Here is a 12,850-nt window from a genome sequence, read left to right on the forward strand (position 1 = left end):
GCGAATTGTCGGTTTACTTTGTACACCCCTAGTGTTGTACGTAGATTTCTCTCCTAAATCATGGTTAGTTATGTATTCCACCTCATTAAATAGCTTAACCATAGAAAGCTTATGTGGTTTAGCGTAAAATAAGTTTTTGAAAAGTACTCCCTCTATCTTAAATATTTGTCGTGTTTCTCTCTTACACACCCCTTAAGAAAATATTAATTACGAGGATCTTTCACTATTTTACCTTTATTTATGTTTCAAGATGTAATCTCTTCATTTAATATTTACTGTATTCATATGTCATCTCCCCATAATTGGAGTATTTGTAGTCTTCCAAAACAATTACTACTAAAAGCAAAATGGTAAAAGAATAATAAATTTTCTCTTGAACTTTAATGATAATAATTTGAGATAATTATTTTTAAAAAACTAGACAGATAATTTGAGACGGATGAGTAACTGTTAGTAGTCAATTTGCGAATTCCAAGATCCAGCTAATTTTGCACTCATTCTGTTTATTTTATTTGAGAAAGTTATCCATTGAGGCAAGTGGTCCGTTATTTTATTGAGAATGAGAATATTGTGGCTGGTCCCTGGTCACTAGTTTTTTGTGAAGTCTCCAACATCACACACACAAGAGAGTGGGAAACAGAGAAAAAGAGAAGAAAAAAAGAGAGAGAGAGAGAGAGAGAGATATGGCTTATGCTGCTATTACTTCTCTTATGAGAACCATAGATCAATCAATGCAAATTACTGGCTGTAATTTGCAATCATTTGATGAAAAGCTTGAATCTTTGAGAGCTATCATGGAGAAAAATTGTCAAATAACAGGCCATTTAGAGGCATTAACATGCTTGGAAGCTGAAATCATAGAGCTAGCATGTAGCACAGAAGATTTGGTTGACTCAGAATCAAGAAAAAGTTTCTTAGAGAAAAACGAAATCACGCGAAAAATAGATTTCTGGGAACTTCGTTTCGAGTTGAAACAAGCATTAGGGCACATTGATTCCGCGATAAACAAGTGGATGGCAATGAAGCAGGACAGCGAAGTTTTGAGACCAAAAAAATTGATTCTATCAGAGCCTGATGAGAATATGATGGTTGGTCATGAAAATGAGTTCGAGATGATGCAGGATCAACTTGATAGAGGAGCAAGTGAACTAGATGTTGTGTCAATTGTAGGGATGGGAGGTATTGGTAAGACAACTTTGGCTAACAAAATTTACAATGATCCATTCATCATGTCTCGTTTTGATATTCGTGCAAAAACTATTATTTCACAAGAGTATGAATTTCATGAGCAGCAAGATGATGGGGAGCTAGCAGACCGACAGGTACTTGGTAGTCATTGATGACATATGGACTAAAGGAGCTTGGGATGATATAAAACTATGTTTCCCAGACTGTAACTATGGGAGCCGGATACTCCTGACTACTCGGGATATGGAGCTGGCTGAATATGCTAGCTCAGGTAAGCCTCCTTATCGAATGCGCCTCATGAATAATGATGAAAGTTGGAGTTTATTGTGTGAAAAGGTCTTTGCGAAAGGCTTTTGCCCCCCTGAATTTGAACAACTTGGGAAACAAATTGCATTAAACTGCAGAAGATTGCCTCTAGCAATTGTTGTGATCGCTGGACTTCTTTCCAAAATTGGCAAAACATTGAATGAGTGGAAAAGTGTTGCCGAAAATGTAAGTTCAATGGTAAGCACAGATCTTGATGCTCATTGCTTGAGAGTGCTAGCTTTGAGTTACCATAATTTGCAACATCACTTAAAAGCATGTTTTCTATATTTTGCAATCTTCCCGGAGGATGAATTCATTTTTGTCGATAAACTTATGGAATTATGGGTTGTAGAAGGATTTCTGAAGGTAGAAGCCACGGAAAGCATTACAGAAGTGGTGGAGAAATGTCTAAAAGATCTTATAGACAGAAGTTTAGTTTTCGTACACCATTTGAGTTTTGATGGAAAAATCAAGAGTTGTGGAATTCATGATGTGACCCGTGAATTCTGGATGAAAGAAGCTCGAAACATGAATTTTTTGAATGATAATGGAGGGGGAAATGATCAAACCACTTCATGTGCACAATCCATGCATATTTCCTCTAAGAATCAAGGTCGGATCAGTATTCAAAACGGGAAAGAGTTAGCTAGGTGTCTTAATAATGAGGCCCGCTCTATTTTCCTTTTTTATAGATATCGAGGGTTCGAGCCAGAGTTACTACGTTTCAAGCTAGTAAGAGTACTAGATCTTGCTTTATTGAGGTGTTTTACTTTTCCTAGTTGGATACTTGATTTAATTCACTTGAGATACCTAGCTTTGACTCTTTCCCCCAGCGAGCAGAGCTATCTGGGAGACGACATTTCTTCATCACTAGACATTCCTCTATCAATATCTAGCCTACATTATCTACAAACTTTCATACTTAAGGTTTCACATCACGAGGCCTCACAATATTCTTTCACATTACCATCAAGTATTTTGACAATGCCGCAATTGAGTCACCTTTGTCTGGACTGGAATTACTTGCGTTATCATGAGCCTGCAGAGAAAAGTTTGCTTCTGAAAAATTTGCAAAGTCTATCCAGTTGGAATCCGTTATTCTGTACTTGGTCTGTCTTTCGACTACTTCCCAATTTAAAGAAGTTGCAAATATGTGGCATCGGAGAAGACTTTGGTAGTAGCAAGGACATCCTCTATTTTCGCTACTTAGATCAGCTTGAGGAATTGGAATTTCATATTGCTACTCCACAAGATCTTCCTCCTGGAAATCATTTTCCATCTTTGCACCTTCCTTCTCCGGGTGCTTTTCCACAAAACCTCAAGAATTTAGCTTTTAGCGGGACTTATTTGTTGTGGACGGATTTGAGCATTGTTGGTAAGTTACCCAAACTCGAGGCCCTCAGACTAGCATATGATGCTTGCGTAGCTTGCGTAGGCCTGGATTGGAAAGTGGTTGAGGAAGGGTTTCCTAGCTTGAAGTTCTTACTACTCAAACGTTTGGGCATACGGTACTGGAGAGCCAGCGGTATTCACTTTCCATGCCTTGAACGACTGTTCATCAAGGCTTGCTGGTATTTGGATTCGATACCTCAAGATTTTGCAGAAATAATTACACTTGAGCTAATTGATATAAGCGGTTGTGCACAATCTGTTGGGAATTCTGCCAAGCAGTTTCAACAGGATATTGAAGATAACTATGCAAGTTCGATTGAGGTCTGTATCAGTTAGGCCTTTATGGCATTTCTTTTTATTCAGGTCGGAAAAGGAAACTACTAGTAATTGAGGTGTGTTTTGATGAATAGTTGGTGATAATTCAAGTAAGAAATTCACACACCTAATAGTTCAGGTAGGAAACTCACGAAAAAATGATAATTCAGGTGTGTTTTTGACCATTAACTCTTACTTTCATGAATTGTTAGTTGTTACTATGTATTCGTGTGTCCAAATTATGAGATAAGTAACATGCGACTATCCTGTAAGGCATGAACTTTGCTCCTCAATTGACCTGTGTATATTTCTGCAAAATGAAAATTTTGAACTCACTCGTACACATTGGAAAAACATTGTCTCTGATTTGTAAAATAAGCAAATGAAGTAGGAACCAGAACTTTGCATGATACTATAATAAAACGCAAGAAGACTATATTAATTATTCTTCAAGGAATTTAGTTTTACATGAACTTTAATTCAGAATGTAAAATGCAATATACCTTAGGAGTTCACTATAGAAAAAGATACACCTGAGCATCTGGGGCTCATTTAATTTTAAAAAAAAAACCTTATACTCTTCATCTGGGGGCTCATTCAACGCATATCGACTCCTGCTCCCCTGTATGTGCTTCATGATCATGTTTCGAGGCATCAATATTGAAGTAAGTTTCCTCAAGAAGTTGTCCCAGCATTTCCTCCAGAGAGATAATTAAAGACCTGCCTAACATTCCCTCTTGACGGGCGAGCATTCACAGCAAATTGGCAAATAAATACCAATCGTCGTCTCAACTCCAACTTAGTGATTTGTGTCTCACTAAAAAACTTCCCTTCATCAAAGTGCCCTAAGGAAAGCACTCGAAAATTAGAATATTTGCTTAAAACCTCCATTAGAGCTACATGTTTTATTGAGACAAAACCAGAAAAGATAAGGAACATCTTGTAATTTCGTGGCAGAGAGCAATAAACAATTGGTACATTAAGTTTTGTGCTTAAAGGTAACACTTGCTAAATTTTGTTTTAGTTACAACAGTCGAATAACAATTCCAAATTGAAATAAGATACCCAGGCGTACCTTTGTCATCAAATAATGACATCAAGATTGCTAAACAAACACAAATGCTAATGTCCTCCCCTAAAAAACACAAACAAAAAACTTTGTCAGCAAAAGTTGTCTTTATAGACTACAGTAATGATCAGTTGGCATATCTAAAAGACATCAAGAAAAGACAAGTTGCCAGAAAATATGCAAAACAAAACAGGTCTCATTAAAAGCATAATCAACTAACTTTGCTACTCTAACGTCTTCGGTCAATCAACTTGGCAAACATGGTGAAAATGGAGACAGAAGTAGATCTAGAACAGCTCCTGCAAGACTTGCCACTCGTCTCATCTTCAAAAGCCTCCCCTTACCCCATGAAATCCCCCCCAAGAAATGTGATGTATGAGCAAGTTATATTCAGTTTTCACCTTCAGTTGGTATAAGACAAGTGACACGTGGAAAACAAACTCGACAACATAGTAAAGCCATACTTACCACTACTGCAGCAAACTAGGAGTCTCTTCCCTTTTCTCAAGTTGGTCTTTGCAAAATTCACCACTGAAGGAAGATTTCTCAACAACGAAGACCGGTCAAACTTCGAACTCTGTATTGTTCACAACCCCCAACAAGAAAAGAGAAAAAAACAAAGATAAGTTAATGCCGACAATTAGGTAAATGGACAGTAGTAAAAGCTTACTAACAATTTAAGCAACGAAGTCAATTAAGGAAGTCATACGCACCACAATAGACAGGTTTAGATGGGCTTCAGACTCCTTGGAACAAAGAGAATTGGACTCCAGATCACAACTCAATACACAATCAACATCAGATGCATCCTTAGCTGCAGGGTAAATTTTCAGTTAGAGTGACCATTGCAAGAGGTTCATGACAAGAATAAACCAATGGCGCCAATAAACAATTAGCAAATCAATACAAATAAAGAGAAAGGAAGGACATGGCTTTTTTATCATTTTACATGAATATGCAAAGAACATGTACCCTACTGATGCAATCTGTCTGACAAAACATAATTTTGAACTCTATAGAACAAAAAGGAAATTTATGCTCTGGCATTGTTTTACTCATGAATGAATATCCGGCAAATCTGGCAATTCTGCAGCATAAAGCAAACTAATTTACAATCTCTAAGGAACTAGCCAATGCCAAAGGCCTGCATACTAATTTTGTCAGTTCTTTACATGAAAATATCTCGGCCGAATGGAATATAAGATTATCTAAAGATGAAGTAAGCATTATCACAACCATATGATCAACCATGGCCAGCCCAACAAACAAATCTACACAGTCGAAAGGAGGGAAGAAAGAGACAAAGTCGTCATGGTGCTTAGACCTCAGAAATTAAGATATTAATTCATAATGCATGCTACAATTTCAAACAGGGCAGCATAGTATTGAGAAATGGATAATCACAATGGATAATCACATCCCACTTAAGAGGTCTATCACTAGCAAAGGATTCAGATCCCGAAGCATAAGCCACATTTTGGACAACCAAGTGGTTGACCAACCTCCACTTTTAATTAGAAATTCTTTAAAGTAAAGTTGGTAGGAATTTTACCTGCGTCAACAAATTATAAAGATGCATATCACTAAAAGAATTCCAGTTCATAACATGACACAGCAGAAACTCATACCACATGCAGAAACATAGTAAAGGGGTCGCCTACTCACAAACTCAATAAAACTGCAAGCTATAGTGCTATACACATCAATTACCATGCAGAAGTAACATAAATTCAATACTTCGCAACAACATAACAGATGAAGCATACCAAGCTGAGTTGTGCCAACCGCGAGATTTGTTTCCCCAAGCCAAGATATGGAATTATTATCATAAAACTTCTCATCTCCGTTCAAGCATAGAGGCTCCAGGTCTAGTTGTTCTTGAGCAGGAAAATGGCCACTACCCTCAGAAGATTTTGAAGGCTTAATAGATATTTGAGGAGCATTTTCTCCCCTTTGTGCACGGTATACCCTATCCTTTTCAACAATATCAGCTACCTTCTTGTTACACATATCAGGACCAGAACTTATGAGATCATAAGCATGTTTCCAGAAAAGATTTGGCGACAAGCCCCTTGCCCAACTTTCCTCATCATCTCCAGCTCCAGCTATGTACCTCCAACTAAATTCAGAGGTTGTTCTTTGCTGAAAATTGCTACTTGGGGAGGATGTAGAAACAAGCATTATTGGAGTGAAGTCCCACGAATCACAATCGGGTACTTCATTTAACCAGATCACAGTCTTTTGTGAAATCCATAGTGGGCGTAGCGGTTTTTTAAGGGACAAAGCAATGGAGGCAATATCAGCTCCACTGACCTCCAGATCCTTGGTCCATCCGTCTAAACGCTCCTCAATAAGTGCTCTTTCGGTATTTGAAACCCATAAAGGGAGATGCAAGGAACAATCCCAGCTACTTGAGCCCTCATTAATACTGCTACCACATTCAGCAGAATCATTTGACTCCTGTTCAAACGAATTCACAGAAGATATATGTACGCAGATGAGCACATAGGCATTTATGTGTGTGTACAAATGTGCATATGCAGGGGTATAATTACAACTTATCTTTTTTCTTTTGATGAGGTTTTACAACGCATCCTAAATATCAAGTCTACATTGCACATCAAGCATAAAGTTCCAGGTGCAATGCAGTCAATGATAAGATAGACAAGCACAAAGCCCCATAGGTCACAAGCCTTGGACTTCTTTTCACAAAAATGAAGATGTTTCTTTCATCATATATTATTCCCCTTTCATTAGGTACATGGCCTCTAATCCTAATTCGTATGCTTTGAGAGAACAGCACCAGTTGTTGACGCAAGAAGCAAACAAATATTGCTGTGGTCCTCTTCCTCCAATTTACAGTTAACGTTTTCGGGGATAACTTAAGAGAACTTCCCATAGCATAACAGTTTCTCCCAGTTTCCTGCCATCCTCACCCTCCCAAAACACAAGGTTCATGAGGCGAACAATGAGAACCATAATATGTTCTATTATAGTGACAAGTCCTAGTAATTAACTACTCTCTTCATCCTAATTGTTGTGGCAGTGTTTGTCTGAGCATGGAACTTAAGTAAGAAAGAATTTCAAACTTGTGCTCTAAAATAAACCATAGACTCTTACCTGAAAAACAAGCCATAAACATTTGTGTGGCTATAAATCATCTCATTAAGGGTAACATGGGAAGTTTAAAGTTAAATTGTTTCTAAATATACAAAGATGTCATTCTTAACGGGACAAACTAAAAAAGGAAGTATATTTTATACAAGTAAAAGAAAAATCCTAGAAATTAACTACAGTATTATTTTCCTCTTTTTCAAAGTAAATTCTCCATCTGTCTTACAGAATAGACAATACATGTCTCCATATATCTATTGTGTCAACTAATAAGCACGCCAACATTACATCACAATTCACTAATACTCCCTCCCTCCCATTCTATGTGAAGTTGTTTAATTAGGCAATCAACACATCTATCCAGATTATAAATACACATGACACACAAAAATGCCTGATTATCATGACATCATTCACAAGTGATGGACACCACCAATATATCTTTACAATCTAGAGAAAGAATTTTTTTTAAAAAAGAAGATGATTTTTTGCAACTAGCGCAATCCACAAAAGACAAGCATTTCAATACAGAAGAAGATATTAAACTATTTCCTAGAGAATAGGCATACACTAAAAGAATAAGTTGTTACTTACATTCTTTTCCGCAGTGCCAGCCAAACCAAATCTCGATCTGTAATTCCAAATGGCACGATTCAGTACACAGGTCCAAATAGGTATTGTCTTTGACATACTATCTGGAAACCTCTTCCCTTTCCTTGTTGAATCAACAATCATACACCCTCCCTTCTGTCCTAACCATCAATTAGCAATTAGCTCCAACTATATCATGTATATAAAGAACAAAGACAGCCCACCTCCAACCATCAACGTAATGCTACTTTAGTTGTTAAATTCAAATACAATATTCTCAATGTGCTACTAGTCAAGTCTAGATTATTTTATTCAGATTTTTAATTGAAATTACAATCAAGTTACATTAAAAGAGAAGATATAAATGAAACAATGCTATTTTTCATTGAATATTTATATTTTTTCATCAGCTATATTAGTTATACTTATTTCTTGATTAGAAACATTAAAAACCAATCTTAAATTCTTAACCCTCAACTTCTTCATTGTAACAGATGACAACTTTAGCTCAATAGCTGATTTGTAGACATTCCAATGGTTGTTGGATCTGTATGAATTATGGCTGGTGACATGATGTAGCTAATCAAGACAAGGACAAAAAACGTTTTCAAGCAAAGAATTGACTCAACGGGTTTTTTCACATTTGCCAATGATTAAGCCATAGTAGCCCCCCCAGGGCCTAGTTCAAGTGGCAAAGGTTGAGGGTCTTGTATAAATGGAATGGAATGAGTATACATTAAAGGTGTCAACCGGTTAAACTGTAACCGGTTTAACCGGTAACCGGAACCGGTTAAACCGGAACCGGAACCGGAACCGGTTATACCGGTTAACCGGTTCCGGTTAACCGGATATTAATTTACCGGTCCGGTTCCAAATTTTTTTTAACCGGAACCGGTTAAACCGGTTAAAATTAAAAAAAAAATAGTATATATATTAAGTATATATTGTATATATAGTAGATATGTATACATAGTATATATATTAAGTTATACTTATATATATATATATTAAGTTATGCATATATTTAGTATATATATTAAGTTATACATATATATAGTATATATATTAAGTATATATTGTATATATAGTATATATATTAAGTATATATTGTATATATAGTAGATATGTATATATAGTATATATATTAAGTTATACATATATATAGTATATATATTAAGTTATATATATATATATATAGTATATATATTAAGTATATATTGTATATATAGTATATATATTAAGTATATATTGTATATATAGTAGATATGTATATATAGTATATATATTAAGTTATACCTATATATATATATATATTAAGCTATACCTATATATAGTATATAGTACATATATATACATATATATAGTATATATATTAAGTTATGCATATATTTAGTATATATATTAAGTATATATATTAAGTTATACTGCGTACATCTTACCCTCCCCAGACCCCACTATTGTGGGATTACACTGGGTAGTGACCAAGACCACCATATATATTAAGTTATACATATATTTAGTATATATATTAAGTTATACATATATATAAGTATATAGAGTATATAGTACATATATATTAAGTAGTATATATATTAAGTTATACATATATTTAGTATATATATTAAGTTATACATATATTTAGTATATATATTAAGTTATACATACATATTTATATATAAGTATATGTAAGTTATACATATATATGTATACGAAAAGCACTATTCTGTATTGGTGACTTGCTGTTAGGCTGTTAGTCAGTAAATATTTAAACTTTAATTATAAAGTTGTATAACATATGAAAATATAGCTACAATATACAAATAAATACTATAATATACATATATAATACAAAAAACAAAAAAAAAATAGATTTTAATCACTCCAAACCGGACCGGTTCCGGTTTGAGGTTTACAACCGGTAAACCGGAACCGGTTAAACCGGAACCGGTTAGGCGGTTCCGGTTTTGGAACCGGAACCGGCCGGTTTTCTAACCGGTTCCATAACCGGTTCCGGTTCCAACCGGTTGACAGTACTAGTATACATGGTTAAAATTATTTTTTATGAATATATAGTAGACATTGAACCCCCTTTGGCTTCTTCTTGTGTTTACTTTTTCATATTTTGAACCCCTTAGTGAAAATCTTGGCTCCGCCACTGCATATATAGCTCAATTTCCCAAGAGAATCAAACAAATGAATGACTTTTAGGGAAAATTATGCTCTATGTCTACTGGGTTTTACCCGCTTTAGACTAGTTTTCCTTAATTACCCGGTTTAACCAGTTTTTCCTTAAACACGGTTGACACATTGTTTACTGTAAGTGTATATTGCTCGTATCATGCTGTATACTGTGTGTATAAGCACTGTTGCGGGAAAAAAAGAAAGTTGGTTATGCAAAGGTAAACTGAAAATATGGCTACATAGGTGTAATAAATAATGTTGGGTTGTACTCACTCGGTTCACTTTTACTTGTGCACTTTGGACTTTTCATATTGTTTAAAAAATAATAAATGAAATGCATAATTTACCAATGTGCCCATATTAATTAGTGCATATTTTTGTTGGATTTGAAAAATGATTTGAAGTGAACAATTAATAATATGGATAAAACAGGAAAAATAAAATTGTCTTGTATATGCTAAAAGTGACAAGTAAATATGAAATCTATTTTTTAAATACTGAACAGATAAAATCGAACGGAGGTAGTATGGTTTTTTGTAAAAGTCCGTTTTTGTACATAAGGTTACCACTTACCAGCAAGAAGGGCAACGTGGAGATTAAGTCGAGAAGTATTAAAAGACCAATTATTAGTATGTCCATCAGTTGACTTGAAATAACATGTTGACTTGAATTTTTGTGAGTACCAAAGGCCACAACGGAGATTTGCTAGTAAAGGAAGTTCAGGCCATAACTGAGAAATCTCCCCAACGAATATTGAATCTTCGTAGATTGATCGTATGGCGTTGTAGAGTGTATTTTCTCTTCGTTTTATGCTTCTTGATGCTTTGTATATGTTCAAATTTGATGGATTCTCCATTGAAACACACGGTTTGGAGCTTTGGAAAAAAAAAAATGGATCTAAAAAGACTACTGTTAATGCCTTTTATACTGCAATTTTTGGGCTTATATTTGAATGGGCTCATATTTGGGCCAATTTGGAGAACTTTGGGTGTCAAACTTTTGGTTGATTTACACAAATGTCCCTTTTGGCCCAATTTTTGAAGATGTGCAAATATAACCCTTGAAAAACTAACCTTCCAGATAATATTAAACTCAGGTCTAATGTTTGCTCATATGTTTCTCAATCTTACGGACAAGATATTAGACTTTCATCTAGTGCTTGAATAACTTAAAAATTTTAGCTCATGGTCTAATCTTTTCTCATAAGATTTTCAGTTTATACAATATTATACGCGACATTTTCAAAAATATACAGTCCAACGTAAAATATTACGTCATGTAAACGTATTTTCAGTTTATACGATACTATAAATGGGGAAAGCATTATACACACTATAAATGGGGAAAGCATTGTACATAATGTATCAACCTTCTATAAAAGATGCTTATACGTAAATATGGACTAAACAGCTAAATATTTTCTACTGGTAGACATAGAGCATAATTTTCCCTCATGAATCACTATTTGTTATACATATGTTATTTAAAGCTAATTAATAGAGAAGTTACTTACCAGCAAGAAGTGCAACATGGAGATTAAGGCTAAAAGTATTGAAAGACCAGTTATTAGTATGTCCATGAGTTGACTTGCTAGTAACGACACTACACCAAAAGAGGTTTCTAATGGCAATATATTTTCCTTTAAGCGACAATAGTTATTGCCACAAAAATATTTACCAGTAATTGGTTAACGCCATTAGATCCAAGGTCGCTAAAGCTTTTAGCGGCATTTATTATTAGGGCTAAAGTTTGATATTGCCGGTAATAATTGATTCTAGAATATAATTAGCGGCAATTAAGTTATTGCCGCTAAAGCATATTTTGTTGTAGTGCGGAAGCTCTGGCCATAACTGAGAAATCTCACCAACGAATATTGAATCTTCTTAGATTGAACGTAAGGCGTTGTAGGGTGTATTTACCCTTTGTTTTATGGTTCTTGAAGCTTTGTATATGTTCAAGTTTGATGGATTCTCCATTTGAAACACACAGTTTGCAAGTATTAAGGTTTTTGTGCATAAGCTGTGGTGTCTTATCAAGAGTAGTACAAGTTTGTTGGGCCTTTATCAGAGTTGTTTTGCATTTAGGGTCACTTGGGTGTCCAAAGTATAAACTAAGTAGTAGTGAATAAATAACCACTTTTAATACCTGTTATTGAATATTTAGCGACTATTTTATAAACTATTAATATTTATTTATTTTTTGACACGGAAAATTTTTTTGGACAAAGATACCCCAACTAAAACACGGAACAGCTCCAGAAAATGTTGTTGAAATTCCAAGGATTGACAAGAGGAACTCAAGGATTGGTGTTTCAAATCCTATGAATCGTTATTTGATTTTAAACTAAATAAGGAACGATTCGTGGAGTTAAAACATTTATAAGTTCTTCCGTGTTTTAAGTAGGGGTATGTTTGTCCAAATTTTATTTCCACGTTAAAGTGTGGTTATTTTCCTATTACTTTTTAAACAATTTGTAAAAACTCGTGGCAGACTTGAAAACTGACCATTTCACCTAATTTTACTCCAAACTATTTTAGTCGGGTAATTTTAATGGATACTTTGGGGCCAATATTTTAAATTTCATCCCTATTTTTAGATAATTGTGCGAAAATTACCTTTTGGGGTTTTTTAAAAGATAATTTGGATTAAATACCATAAAGATGAGCGACGGAGATGGTAAAAAGACGACGGTAG

The 12,850-nt window shown here is 34.8% G+C and overlaps 1 protein-coding gene and 1 pseudogene across 4 annotated transcripts in view; one reads left to right on the top strand and one right to left on the bottom strand.

The window, feature by feature from the left end:
- Positions 1–583: 583 nt before the first annotated feature.
- LOC132636825 (putative late blight resistance protein homolog R1B-16) lies at positions 584–3,506 on the top strand (annotated as a pseudogene).
- Positions 3,507–3,610: 104 nt separating this feature from the next.
- The window catches only part of LOC132636826 (uncharacterized protein C3F10.06c), a 28,943-nt gene continuing 19,703 nt past the window's right edge, over positions 3,611–12,850 (bottom strand). The window contains exons 1-7 of one of the 4 annotated variants that reach the window (XM_060353859.1): positions 10,730–11,042; positions 7,979–8,136; positions 6,037–6,730; positions 4,984–5,084; positions 4,739–4,847; positions 4,277–4,336; positions 3,611–4,046 (exon numbers count right to left, since the gene is read on the bottom strand). In XM_060353859.1, coding sequence (XP_060209842.1) covers positions 3,877–4,046; positions 4,277–4,336; positions 4,739–4,847; positions 4,984–5,084; positions 6,037–6,730; positions 7,979–8,136; positions 10,730–11,012 — 1,575 coding nt within the window. In that variant the 5' untranslated portion in view covers positions 11,013–11,042 and the 3' untranslated portion in view covers positions 3,611–3,876. Of the gene's footprint in view, positions 4,047–4,276; positions 4,337–4,738; positions 4,848–4,983; positions 5,085–6,036; positions 6,731–7,978; positions 8,137–10,729; positions 11,043–12,850 lie in introns of those variants that run through there. The other 3 variants (XM_060353861.1, XM_060353860.1, XM_060353862.1) reach the window with 3 other exon arrangements.

Source organism: Lycium barbarum, chromosome 4 (genome assembly GCF_019175385.1).
Source record: "Lycium barbarum isolate Lr01 chromosome 4, ASM1917538v2, whole genome shotgun sequence".
Classification (NCBI taxonomy): domain Eukaryota; kingdom Viridiplantae; phylum Streptophyta; class Magnoliopsida; order Solanales; family Solanaceae; genus Lycium; species Lycium barbarum.